Below are 14382 nucleotides of genomic sequence, written 5' to 3'. Positions count from 1 at the left end.
TCACAGACTCCGTTTCCTTTGACCTTCCACCTATATCTTTTTTCTGTTAACTGTTATCTGATCAGCTTTTTTTGGGGGGGGGGGGGGGGGTACTGCTACATTTGCACCTTGACCTGGTTTGTGAAGATGCTAAGATACAAAGAAACCACCTTTTAAATTCAGAGGTCGATGCATGCTTTTCATTTTAGATGAGAGATACACAGAACAGAAACATTTTTTTAGACCTTAAGAGAAGGAGGTCTAATCAGTTCTGATGCGTTTCCCTGATACGCTCAGCCGGTCACAATCATTTATCGGTCTGGAGGCAGCCAGAGCTTATATGTGATTAATCTGTTTTAGGAACTTTCCATACCAGGCACTCATGGGAATGTCCTTCAGTTGTGTCATAACCTCAAACTGATTATCCACCTGCTTTCTTTGAGGGCGGGAAGAGCGCCCTTTAAACTAAACCAGGTGAGGTTGACACAGAGGAAAGCTCTGTATGACATGTGTATAACAAAGTAGTGTCGCACTTGCTGGATTGTGTGTGGAGTTTATCTCCCTACAGATATCTGAGACACAGTGTTACAGTCTCTGTTATACACAAAGACAACTGGCTTTTTCATGTTTGCGCACAGTGTTTCATGTTGATAGGGCTGTCAAAGAGAAGAAATGTGTTGTCATGACTGTCTATCGATCATGAGAGACAAGTGAATGAAGAAATGATAATTGTTTATGATTACGGATGATGTGTGATAATTAAGTCTGACAGAAAGTCTTTGGTGCTTAGACTCTACAGGGAGATTTGTAATCGAGGGGCGTCTGCACTGAGCAGCAGCTGGATAAACGCCCCCATGATGATGATGATGATGATTTTGCTGAGGCTGATAAATCTGCAAATAGTGGCGGGGATGATGAGGTGGTGGGGCCCTGAAATGACGGCTATCAACGTACTGAAGTCAGAGAGAGAATGATATTTAAACAGAGGCAGCAGCAGGATGATATGCTAATAATGTAACGTATTCTCATCAACAGGTTTGTATGATATCTTACGTAAAGTTATGCACGTCAAGGCAAAAAAATGTAACTCAACTAGCTCCATTGTAATTTACTCGCAGATCAGTCTGGTAACATGCAGCGGAGAAAATTTGGAGAGGTTTGCCAAGCGACCGAGACCAGTCAGTGGTTGACAGCGATGCTTGCAGCTCTCAGGGTGGACTTGTGGTGGTTTATAAACTGTTAACGTTTAGGGGCAGGTGGTGTCTTATTACTGTGGTCTTTTGGTACTCCAAGCATGTTGGAAGAAGTGTTCAGATATGATTCAGAATACCTCAATGTAAAACAGAGGTATTAGCAACTACAGCTGTCATATACATTATGCAGAGTATAAAGTACAAAATTCACTTTTGAAATGTAGTCATGTTGAAGTATAAAGTAAGAGAAAATGGAAATACTCAAGTACAAGTTCCTCTAAACTGTAAGTAATGGAATACATGTACTTATTGCCACTGCTTAATGGTGTCCTTTTGAGTAGCTTGTGCTGATTGAATTTCCATCTTCCCTTTGTAAGCTTAAACCTTTTATTTAACTTTTATTTACTTATATGGCTGACATGGTATCTCCAAAGACGTTGGGATATCCAATAGAACTTGAAATAAAGTTCTGTACAGTCTGCGTAGGATGACTTTATAATGACCGACGCTGAAGCATTCTGCTTAAGAAGTTAAATATTCAATATTCTTGCAGCTGTCTCAAGTCGACTTCAGCAAACGGTTTTATGAATAAGTGTGATGATTCTTGCACAGCTGGCAACTGAAAATGAAAGTCAACAGTGTTCTTAAAATGTGCAGAGAGAGAAAGAGAGGAGAGTTTGTTGGGTGTGTGTAGAAGGACACACACACACACACACACACAAACAGAGGGGGATTGTGCAGCTGTGCCCCTCTGGTAAGCAGAGCTGCTACATAAGGAGGTCAGTGTGTTGAACACACACCACACCTCTTGTTCTGTCAACACTTCTTTGGCCTTGCAGTCTTGTTGTACATCCTTCGTACATCCGGGACTCATGCCGTAGTAGAAATTATACGATCATTTTATGACATGGCTCAGTGGACTTTGTGTCTCACCTTCTTTATATAAAAGTTAAAACCCGATTTACACATTCTCTTCTGGGTTGTTTTCACCAAATACGTTTAACTGTAGGAAGGTTAAAGAACCCAACAACTTTACGGTCAGTCCTATCTGTGTAAAGGTGGTGGTGGTACAGTGACATTGATGGTAGCAGGGGCTAGTTAATAACTAGTGAGAACAATCCACCTGAGCCATTCACACGCCTCACTTTAACCTTGTAAAAACCAGCCGCCTCAGTTCCTCCCACCACTTAAAGGGGGCTGTAGACGAACCTAGAAGTTTAGTGTGGTTTGCCTCTTATATTCCACGTTCCGCGCGCAAGTATCTTAGTGGTTGTTCAGAGAAGAGATGCTTCAGCCAGGAAATGTAAGGCAAAAGAATGAAGAATGTCCATCTTCCACCCTCCAGGACGCCATAGTTACAGGACTGGTAATAATTATCTTATTACTCTCAACCATTGTAGCGCATGATAGGTGAGGAATAACAGCTAGAAACTAAACACTCGACGGGATGCTTTGTTGAGGGGTCAGTATTTAGTCAAATTACAGCAAACCTGTTGACTGCTGAAGCCTTGACATCTTGTGACACAGCTAAAAGTACAAATACAACAGTGTAATGAAATAAATATCAAACAAAACTTGTACAAATACAAACAAATACCTGTTCTGTAGAAAGAAAACCCCCCGTGTGATATATTATTACATTATTACAAAGATGATACTAACTTTCTCTCAACTTTTTGTGAAATGTTACATTATTTTATTCCTGTAAAATATATATATAATACTTCTGTACTTTGTAGGATTGAGAATGCAGGACTTTTACGTGTAATGAAGTATTTTTACACAGAGGTATTTGTTCTTTTATATCAGTAAAGGGTCCTAAAGAGTACTTCTTAAACCACATCTGACTCCAGTAATAGTTATAATCAAATGTTATTGAAATGAATAGGCTTGATTTCAAACTTTTAAAACAGCAGATATGAATACTTTGTTTTGTTTGTTTGTTTTGTTTTGTTTTTCTTTAATTACAGAGTTTTACGAGATACTCAAATGTAGTTCACCTTTATTACATTCATTTTTGGAGTTTAATTTAAACACATGCACAGACTTCCTCTTAGAACCGTACATTAAAATTTGCACAACTAACGATCAGTATACTATAAGAGACAAAAGGTTTGAAATGTTAATGCTGTTTAAAGGGAAACTGAAGGCTGTGGTTTCCGCTGATGAACTGCTGATCACTTGAAGTGTCAGCTTCACCAATGATTCACCAGTCCGTCTTCGCTGAACCAACAGTTTGTTTCTGTTGGTGGCGGACAGAAATTAAGTAACGAGAAGATGACAGCTGTTTCAAACTTTGAGTTGTTCTGTAAAATACATGTTTTCCCCTGTCCCTATTATCCTTCTTCCGGGTCTGATCTTTGTTTTATGTGCTCCAGGACGGCAGTGCGGACACAGGAATGCCCTGCACTGCCTCAGGCTGGATTCATTTAACTACCTTTTAACCACTGACCAGCATTCCTGATTGTTCTTCACTCACTCTCTCTTCTCACACTCTCCAGAGACCCCCTCTGCTATTCTCCTTTGCATTTCACTTTCATGCTCCCTGTTTTTTCTTAATGTTGTGACAGATTTCTCAAAGCAGAAGTTAATTTCTTGCTCAAGGGCTTAAGGACACTCTCCAGTAGTCCCTGAGATTGGTGGGAGCTGCACGCGTATGCCTCATTTCTCTCACTCATTCATTCTGTCTCTTTTTCTTTCTCTCCATCCCAAAGACTCCTTGCTCGTCTGCTGATTCGGAAGCAGACTCCCCCACGATGGTGTTGTCCTCGCCACATTCCTCCAGGCTGAAGTATCTCTCTCTGGGGGTGCTGGTGTTGCAGACCACCTCGTTGGTGCTCACCATGCGCTACTCCCGCACCCTGAAGGAAGACGGCCCCCGTTACCTGGCTTCGTCCGCAGTGGTGTCGGCCGAGGTGCTCAAGATCCTCGCCTGCACCCTCCTCGTCTTCATGGAGAACAGTGAGTAGGAAGGGTGAAGATTTTTCTATGTTTGTCTTTTTTACCATAAAGCTCACTATCAGATCCTCTCTGTCTCTTGAGTTGTCCCTTGATTAAAATACTGACAACACACTCTCTGTCTCTGCCAGATTTCAGTGTGTGGCTGCTGAAGGAGGAGATTGTGAACAAGCCTGTGGAGACCCTGAAGTTGGCCATTCCTGCAGGGATCTACACTCTGCAGAACAATCTGCTCTATGTTGCCTTATCCAACCTGGACGCAGCCACCTATCAGGTAACACATGAATGTATGGGTTGAAGTTAACTGTGTGTGAGTGTGTGTGTGTGTGTGTGTGTGTGTGTGTGTGTGTGTGTGTGTGTGTGTGTGTGTGTGTGTGTGTGTGTGTGTGTGTGTGCGTGTGTGTGTGTTTGAACTGATCTCTGTATGGCTCTGTGTTTGCCTAACTGTGAATTTACAGAGCTTGGTATGCATCAGGGGAAATGTTTCTTTCTAAATCTTTACTCAACCAGAACTTGCCTTTTGAATTACAAATCAGTTTCTCGATTAACTAATTTGTGTGTTTATTAAACTTGTTTCCTTACATCAGTTAAATTACATCAAGACATACATGCAACATTTATCATTTGAGTATCAAATACTGACCCCATTAGACTAGAAAGTTTTAGGTTTTACTCATCACAGAAACCCAGCTGTGGTACACTTTGTTACAAAGGATTTTAGAAGTGACAAGTTTTAAACTTGGCCTTTATTTTGATCTCAACTACAAACCTGTAAAGTTTCATGACTGCATCTTGCACAGTCATCGGGCCAGGGCCGTAAAATCCCCCTTCCCTTGTTTCAGAGGTAAAATTTATTTTTTCAAAACTGTCTTTATAGTATTTGCTGCTGTATCGATACAGTAGCATCTGCATCGATCGCGCATCAGCAAGGAGTACTTCACCATATACCGTCATATTAATATCTTGAACACAGCCCTACCGACTACCTTTCTTTCTGTCTTAGTGGCATGTTTGTGTTTAATCCACACAGGTCACGTACCAGTTGAAGATCCTCACCACAGCGCTGTTTTCTGTCTCCATGCTGGGAAAGAGGTTGGGCACTTACCAGTGGCTCTCCCTGCTCCTCCTCATGGCTGGAGTCACTCTAGTGCAGGTACCAGCCGACAGTGAAGCTGCAGAGTCCCTGAGCAGTTTAAAAACACATGTTTATCTCCTTCATGGCTGTGGAATAAGACTTAATTGACACGTCAGATGTTTTAGTCCTAAATGACAGATTTAAAGTACTTTGCCTGTCACTTTGCATTTGATGATCAGTGTTTGAACCTCCACAGTGGCCCACAGAGACTGAGGGTGACTCTGAACAGAAGATCCTGTCTGCAGGCTCCCAGTTTGTGGGGTTGATGGCTGTGCTGATGGCTTGCGTGTCCAGTGGCTTCGCTGGCGTTTACTTTGAGAAAATCCTCAAGGAGACTAAGCAGAGTGTGTGGGTCCGTAACATACAGCTAGGTGAGTAACTATGGCCTTGGTTTGTTTGTTAAGATCTATTCCTTCTAGTTATATGGGGGGGGGGGGCGTTTGCGTGTTTTACCGTGAAGTTTTTACCGTCCCACTGTATGTCATCTTTTACGTTTTGTTTGTCGAGATGTTGAGTGAAAACGCTCTCTACCTAGCCTATTTATGGCTAATGATCGCTAATCCAAAGCTTGCAAATGGACTTTGCGTACAACCAGTGCGGTCTCTCACCGCAGCTCCAGGTAGGCGCACCTACTCACAGAACTACCTAATGGAGCTGAGACACCAGCCGGGAACCGATGGATCCCTCCATACAAACAGCATTCCACTTGAAATACTCCGGGGGCATGAGCGAAAGCGGATATGAAGGAACAGAGGCTCGAGAGATGGGATACGGAACAGATTAAGGAGGAGAGGCAGTCGGCTACCGTTACCAGTCATAACCCTTTCGAACGTCAGATCACTACGGAACAAGGCCGAGGAACTTTCCACACTCATCAGATACGACCTGGATTATCGGCAAACCAGTCTCTTTTGCTTTACCGAGACATACTGCTTACGGCTTACTGAGGATACAAACTTCGAGCTAGATGGTTTTACCATCATTCGCTTTGACAGAGATGTGATAAAAACACGGAAGTCAATTGGGGGCAGGCTCTGCATGGCTGTCAATGACAAGTCGGCGACAAACACTACATTGCGGGAGACTGTGTCCTGCAAACACTACGAGACAATGACTGTGTCTTTTAGACCACGCTATCTACCCCGGGAATTTTCCCAGATCTCATCTTAGTATATGTTCCAGGGCCCGACTTCAATCTAGCCGCTGAACACATAGCTGAGAGCTATAACAGAGCTGTCAATCAGACTGGAGACCAACCAGTGTTTATTCTGGGTGACTTTAACAGGTGCGTTCAGGTCCCCACCAGAATGCAGAATATACTAGATTTATGCTTCAGTAATATCCCAGACGCCTTTATTTCAAAATCACACCCACCCCTTGGCCGTTCTGATCACAATGTTATTTTGTTACTGCCAAGATACAGGTCACGATTGAAAACAGGGGAACCCATAACACAACACGTTAGAGTCTGTAATAAACAGGCAGCTGAAGCCCTAAGGGGCTGTTTTGAATTAACAGACTGGGATTTTTTTTTTTACGACAGTGACAATGATTTTAACTTTTTAACAGACCTACTTACCTCCTACATTCTATTTTGTGAGGATACTGTAACACCCATCAAACAAATAAGCATCTTCCCAAACAATAAAAAATGGGTTAACAAGGACATGAAAATCTGCCTGGTCCAGAAGAAGAAGGCCTTCCTGGAAGGAGATAAACCCAGGGTGAGGAAACTGGAGAAGGAGTTTAGGAGGAAGGCCAAGTTGGCTAAAATTGACTATAAAAACAAGGTGGAGCAGAAATTAATTTCTGGGAATGCGAGGGACGCATGGCAAGGCTTGAACATCGTGATGGGCAGAACACCCAAACCTGCAGAGACTGCCTGCCCGGATCCAACTCTGGCAGAGAAATTAAATGTCTTCTTCACCCGCTTCAATGGGGACAGCACAACATCCACCTGGGCCCCCCTAGCCACTAGATTCAGTCTCCAATCCCTCCTTATTGATGAACAGCTGGTGACCTCCACACTGCGCAGAGTCAACCCACACAAGGCCTCTGGCCCTGACAGGCTTAGAGGTAGGGCACTAAAGGAATGCCCCACTCAGCCAAGTGGCGTTCTCACCGGGCTGTTCCAACACCTACTGGACTCTGGCTGTGTCCCTGACCAGTGGAGGGAAACCACCATCATACCCATCCCCAGAAAGGCACCTGCTAAGGCCCTAAAGGACTACAGACCAGTGGCACTAACATCTCTGTTGTGCAAATGTATGGAGAAGGTGGTCTGTAACCTCCTATCAGGCATGGTGTCAGACAAGCTGGACCCATTCCAATATGCCTACAGGGCAAGACGTGGTGTGGAGGATGCAAGCCTCACACTTTTAGACACTGTCACCAAAAACCTGAACTCATCACACCCACACAGCAGGATTTTATTCATGGACTTTTCCTCATCTTTTAACACAGTGAGCATCGACAAACTTTTACATCACCTATCAGATCTTCAGGTTCACCCAACACTGACCCTGTGGATTAAACATTTTCTGCTGGACAGACCACAACAGGTGTGTTTTAATGGGGTTAAATCAACAAAGCTCATTTTAAACTCTGGACTCCCCCAAGGCTGTGTTTTATCCACAATCCTTTTTTCGGTGTACACAAACAACATCCAGTGTAACAGTGAGGGTATGGCACTTTTTAAATATGCAGATGACATTGCCTTGGTTGCACACATGTCCCACATTGATGCCCTAGCCCGATATCAGCAGGCAGTGGACAAGCTGTCTGATACTTTTGTTGAGCTCTCCTTAGAGCTGTGGGGGCAGAGACAAGGTATCACCTCTGTTCCAGCCACTTAACATACAGGGTCAGCTAGTGGAACAAGTGCAGGTATTTAGGTACCTGGGCACAGAAAAAGACACCTCCCTGTCCTTTTCACAACACACCAATACAATATTCAAGAAAGCACAACAACGTCTTCATCTGCTCAGGAAACTCAGGACATTTCAGGTCAGCAAGGACGTGCTAACTTTGGTCTACCGCTCCCTCATTGAATCAGTTCTCACTTCTATCTCTATCTTCCTGGTACAACCAACTCATCATCAAGCACAAAACAAGACTCTCCCGGATAGTAAACCATGCTGCCAAAATAACTGGTTCCCCCCCTATCTGAGCTGTACAGTCGCTCAGTGATCAGGAAAGCCAACCTGATCACAGAGGACCACTCTCACCCCCTCCATCACTCCTTCCAGCTACTACCATCAGGCAGGCGTTTCAATGTACCACTGGCCCGGAATAGCATTTACAAGAAATCCTTCATCCCTTCTGCAATAGCCATACTGAACAACACAAAATGACTACCACAGCTGATACCTCAACATCCCATGTCTTGTGCTTATATGTCTGTGTGAATGTTTCTTGTGATTGGAGCCTTGTCTAAGAAAGTTTTCTGTAACCCTTGTGTAACAGACAATAAAGTATTATCTTATCTTATCTCTTATCTTGAGTCAATAATATATAGTAAGACTTTTGTCAAACTTATCTCCTCCATCCTCCTTCACATGCACATAAATTCATGTTCTGTGTTACAAAAATATGAGCTGATATATATGGTTTCATTTTCCAAATGATTGTGTAATTGTTGCTCATTGCTTAAGCAAAATAGTTTATGAAAAGTCATGTCTACAAAGCACATTTAACTGAAAAGTTCTCTTTTGTATTTGAATTTCAACCAGGGGGAAGTGTATCTATTTCAGGTCACTTTAATCTACTGACATTAGGCAAATATTATACATTTAAATGTCAATAGAATAGACAACACTAATGTTGGCACCCTCCACTGGGACATTGGGAAACTTCTGCTACATTGCTCTTCTTATCTCTAGCAGCAAGCCTCTCTTGTATGTTCCTCTTTTGTCATGCCTCTTGATTGCAGCATCATTGACAGAAGCACACATTATAATCCGCTCCCTATTAACGCTGATGCAATATGCCTGTGAAGATGAAAATATATATTATCTGTGATCTAGATACAGCCAACCTTGTTATGGTACATGTGCTCTACATTCAGTGTACTGCTGTAAGAATAACACATCAGGAAAAAGAAATGACCAAATACATAATACTGAAATGTCTTACATACTGTCATTTACATGAACTCCAATTAATGGGTTCCAGTTCTACGTGGCTCACAAGACAGATAAACATGTTTTCCTTAAAAAAAAACAAGGTCTGGCCTTCCTCCTATAGAGGCTACAGATATGAAGGACCAACCAGACTGACCCGGTTAGGCTTTTTAGAGCTGATTCACGGGACGTGCTGTTTATATATATCTAATTCTTTACAGATATAAAGGTGGCGTTGCAAGGAAACAGCGATTCTGTTACATCAAAACTAAAAGGCATGATATTTCTTCTGCGTTACCAGATAACAAGAGAAGAACGTTCAGATGGCTGATATTAAATTGCTCACTCATCCCTAGAAGATTGCAATATATGGAAACTTAAACTCTCTCTTAAAACTTGAAGTAGGTTGCATGTTATTCTAAAGGAAGGGAATCTTATAATAATATAATAATGCCCTTATAATTTCATGATTCAATCTGATCAAACTATAAGGGCGTCTTGTCTTGTTTGTACAGTGGGTACGGAAAGTATTCAGACCCCCTTAAATTTTTTACTCTTTGTTAAATTGCAGCCATGTGCTAAAATCATTTAAGTTCATTTTTTTCCTCATTAATGTACACACAGCACCCCATATTGACAGAAAAACACAGAATTGTAGACATTTTTACAGATTTATTAAAAAAGAAAAACTGAAATATCACATGGACATAAGTATTCAGACCCTTTGCTCAGTATTGAGTGGAAGCACCCTTTTGAGCTAATACAGCCGTGAGTCTTCTTGGGAATGATGCAACTAGTTTTTCACACCTGGATTTGGGGATCCTCTGCCATTCCTCCTTGCAGATCCTCTCCAGTTCTGTCAGGTTGGATGGTGAACGTTGGTGGACAGCCATTTTGAGGTCTCTCCAGAGATGCTCAATTGGGTTCAAGTCAGGGCTCTGGCTGGGCCATTCAAGAACAGTCACAGAGTTGTTCCGAAGCCACTCCTTCGTCATTTTAGCTGTGTGCTTAGGGTCATTGTCTTGTTGGAAGGTGAACCGTCGGCCCAGTCTGAGGTCCATAGCACTCTGGAAAAGGTTTTCGTCCAGGATATCTCTGTACTTGGCCGCATTCATCTTTCCTTCAATTGCAACCAGTCGTCCTGTCCCTGCAGCTGCAAAACACCCCCACAGCATGATGCTCCCACCACCACACTTGACTGTAGGGATGGTGTTGGGCAGGTGATGAGCGGTGCCTGGTTTTCTCCACACATACCGCTTAGAATTAAGGCCAAAAAGTTCTATCTTTGTCTCATCAGACCAGAGGATCTTATTTATCATAGTCTGGGAGTCCATGTGTTTTTTGGCAAATTCTATGCAGGCTTTCATGTGTCTTACTCTGAGGAGAGGCTTCCGTCGGGCCACTCTGCCATAAAGCCCTGACTGGTGGAGGGCTGCAGTGATGGTTGACTTTCTTGAACTTTCTCCCATCTCCTCACTGCATCTCTGGAGTTCAGCCACTGTGATCTTTGGGTTCTTCTTTACCTCTCTCACCAAGGCTCTTCTCCCCCGATTGCTCAGTTTGGTTGGACGGCCAGCTCTAGGAAGAGTTCTTGTCATCCCATACGTCTTCCATTTAAGGATTATGGAGGCCACTGTGCTCTTGGGAACTTTAAGTGCAGCAGAAATTTTTTTGTATCCATGGCCAGATCTGTGCCTTGCCACAATTCTGTCTCTGAGCTCTTCAGGCAGTTCCTTCGACCTCATGATTCTCATCTGCTCTGACATGCACTGTGAGCTGTAAGGTCTTATATAGACAGGTGTGTGGCTTCCTTAATCAAGTCCAATCATTAGAATTAAACACAGCTGGACTCCAATGAAGGTGTAGAACCATCTCATGGATGATCAGAAGAAATGGACAGTACCTGAGGTAAATATACAAGTGTCACAGCAAAGGGTCTGAATACTTATGTCCATGTGATATTTCAGTTTTTCTTTTTTAATAAATCTGTAAAAATGTCTTCAATTCTGTGTTTTTCTGTCAATATGGGGTGCTGTGTGTACATTAAAAGGAAAAAAAATGAACTTAAATGATTTTAGCACATGGCTGCAATTTAACAAAGAGTAAAAAATTTAAGGGGGTCTGAATACTTTCCGTACCCACTGTATATGCGACTGATGATATATTTCTTAAGAGCAGGAATATTTTCTCTTTAAGAGATGTTCTGAAAAAAGAGTTAGTTCTCTTCACCAAACTCTCTCTCTCTCTCTCTCTCTCTCTCTCTCTCTCTCTCTCTCTCTCTCTCTCTCTGTTTCAGTTTCTACCTAAGATGAACTGTTATTAAACCCTTATGGTTGCACCATCCTGGGATATATATTTTAGAAGAGAACTCTGCACACAAACTGCTCGGACAGGAAAGAAACATTTGCTTGAACAACATTCTCACTCACTGATGAGAAGTTTGTGTGAATGAAGTCTAATTACATGACAGAACTGAAGGCAGGAGGTTAAAGACTTTTCTCTTCCTCTTTCTCTCCATATCCTCAGTTCATTCAATGAGCATTATATTCACAGACAAAGCAAATGGTTGATGTGTAAGTCATGTAGGGGAGACCGGGGTGGGTTGAGCGAGTGGGTAAAATAAGCCGCTCCCTGCAACCATAAACTATAGACTATAGAGTATAAAAAGTGACGTAGCGTCTCCGTCGAGGTCCGTTCTCTCAACTTGATCCAATCGCCATCTTTTCAGACTATGACGCCACCTCATTTAATCTTACCAAAAAAAGGGCATGTATGTGACGCAGGGGGGAGGGAGATACGTCCATCTGGCTGACGTTTACCTCCGAGGTGAAGTGAGAGCCAGCGGCTAGCTGTCACAACAATGTTTCTTGGTTCCAGGCCTTAAATAGGTTTTTATTATGCTGTGAAAACAGCCTGTTTAACATGGGGGTCAATGAGAAATTGCTCTATTATGAAACATGCCCCTAGTGGACACTCAGGGAACTGCAATTTTCCAGTTCCTTATTGGATCAACCAGGAAGTCGCTGTGGTCAAGGCTTGCCATAAACAGAAGTAATCATACCATAAATGTAGGAAAAATATATCACATCACATTACTAATAAAAAGCTCTTCTGCTAATGTAACATTCGGGCTGAAATCACCTGCCTCAATGATCATGTCACAACACAACGATGTGGTTACAGATGATAACAACTCATCCTGAACTCTAGCTAAGATTATGGCACCACCGTTCACCTCCTAACAACGAGATCAGATACAAGAATATCACTTTACTTTATAGTTTCAACAAAAACCTCACCTCTCATTCTCTCCTTGTGTCCAGGGCTGTTCGGCTTTGTGTTTGGCTTCGTGGGGATGATAGTGTACGACGGCCAGAGGGTGGGGCAGTCGGGAATGTTTCAGGGCTACAACACCATCACCTGCACAGTTGTTGCCTTACAGGTTGGATCATCATTTCTCTCCATCATAGTCTCATAGTGATCATAGTTTTGATCGTCATTGAAATGCATAAACATGCTCATGTACTTGTTTTTGATTTGTTTTTCATGTTGTATCTGTTTGTCTCAACACTTTCAAACCCTGTCTGCAGGCTCTGGGCGGGTTGGTCATAGCAGTGGTCATTAAATACGCAGACAACATCCTCAAAGGATTCGCCACCTCACTGTCCATCATCGTGTCCACACTCATTTCCTATTTCCTGCTGGACGACTTTAACCCTACAGGGTAAACACATACATGCACACTCCCAGAAGGCTTAATTTTAATTTGCAAATAAATACTCATTAATAATATTTACTATTTTTTAGCCATGCTAAGTATTTATATGTATAGCAATAGGAACTTTAAGCAGCGACGGTTGAAGGGCGCTCCAGAAACATTCTAACAGGTTGCAATAGTGGGTACACCAACCAGTTGTTCTCCCGTAGGAGGACTCAAAAAACGTTCAAAGTGTTTCTCGAACTCCGTAACCTTCCCTTCAACCATTGCTTCTTAGAGACCCTATTCACAGTCTGAAGTTTGGTCCTTCACTTCGGTCCTGACCGAAAAGATCTCAACAACTATTGAATTTATTGCCATTACATTTTGTACAGACATTGTAGTCCCAAGGTGATCCTACTGACTTTGCTGACGCCCTAATTTTTCCTCTAGCGCCACAATGAGGTTGACATTTGTGATATTGAATAAAACATCTCAACAGCTATAGGATGGATTGCCATGACGTTTAGTAGACATTGAGGTTATCCAAAATGTAAAAACATCCTCTGACTTTTAATCAAGTGCAACAAGAGGACAAAATTTCCATTATCCAATACTTTGGTTTATGAGTAGCTGTGAAACTGAATCAGCCTCAGCTGTACGTTAAGTGCTAATTATCAAATGTTAGCATGATAGCATGATGAACTAATATGGTGAACCTGGCAAACTTACCTGCTAAACATAATGCAATTTACACCATACATTGTCATTGTGAACATGTTATCATTTAGCTCAAAGCATTGAAGCATAGCCTCGCAGGGCTGCTAGGATGATACATAACCTGAGTAGTCTACATAATTGTTTGTTTGTTATATTCACTTTTAATGCATCTTTATTTTTTTCTCTTGTGTTTCCTGTTCCACCTTCCCTCAGTGTATTTTTCACAGGAGCAGTGCTGGTTATTGCTGCCACATTTCTTTACAGCAGTGAGCGCAAACCTGTCAGCGGCAGCGCCATCAAAATATAAACAGAGACCTCTGTGAAGCGTGCTATCTGATAGAAGCGACGTTAAGCACGTGACATTGGCTGAGCAGGACTCTATGAACTGTGGCAAGAAGAACTTTACAGTAAGACTGCGGGAAATGGGAGGAGATAAAACCTGTTACTGCCAAACAACTACAGCTGCAGGCTGTTGAGGCTGAATGTGCCCCATCATTCTGGAAAAATGCTGCTTTGTACAAAGGATGGGGTTTCAATGATATGAAATATTTGCTTTGTTTATGTATTTTTTCTTATAAA

At 42.4% G+C, this 14382-nt stretch overlaps 1 protein-coding gene across 1 annotated transcript; it reads left to right on the top strand.

Moving 5' to 3' along the window:
* Positions 1-991: 991 nt before the first annotated feature.
* Positions 992-14110, top strand: slc35a3b (solute carrier family 35 member A3b; the record flags this gene model as incomplete). The annotated part of the gene is made up of 8 exons (XM_083929036.1): positions 992-1014; positions 3887-4133; positions 4262-4404; positions 5161-5283; positions 5462-5636; positions 12710-12828; positions 12977-13110; positions 14017-14110. Exons 2-8 carry the CDS (start codon positions 3929-3931, stop codon positions 14108-14110), a joined length of 993 nt encoding a protein of 330 aa, XP_083785162.1. The 5' UTR covers positions 992-1014; positions 3887-3928.
* Positions 14111-14382: the final 272 nt, after the last annotated feature.

This window comes from Echiichthys vipera (assembly GCF_963691815.1).
Source record: "Echiichthys vipera genome assembly, chromosome: 15".
Taxonomy (NCBI): Eukaryota; Metazoa; Chordata; class Actinopteri; order Perciformes; family Trachinidae; genus Echiichthys; species Echiichthys vipera.
Note: the sequence above shows the minus strand (reverse complement) of the source record. Positions and strands in the feature narration are given on the sequence as shown.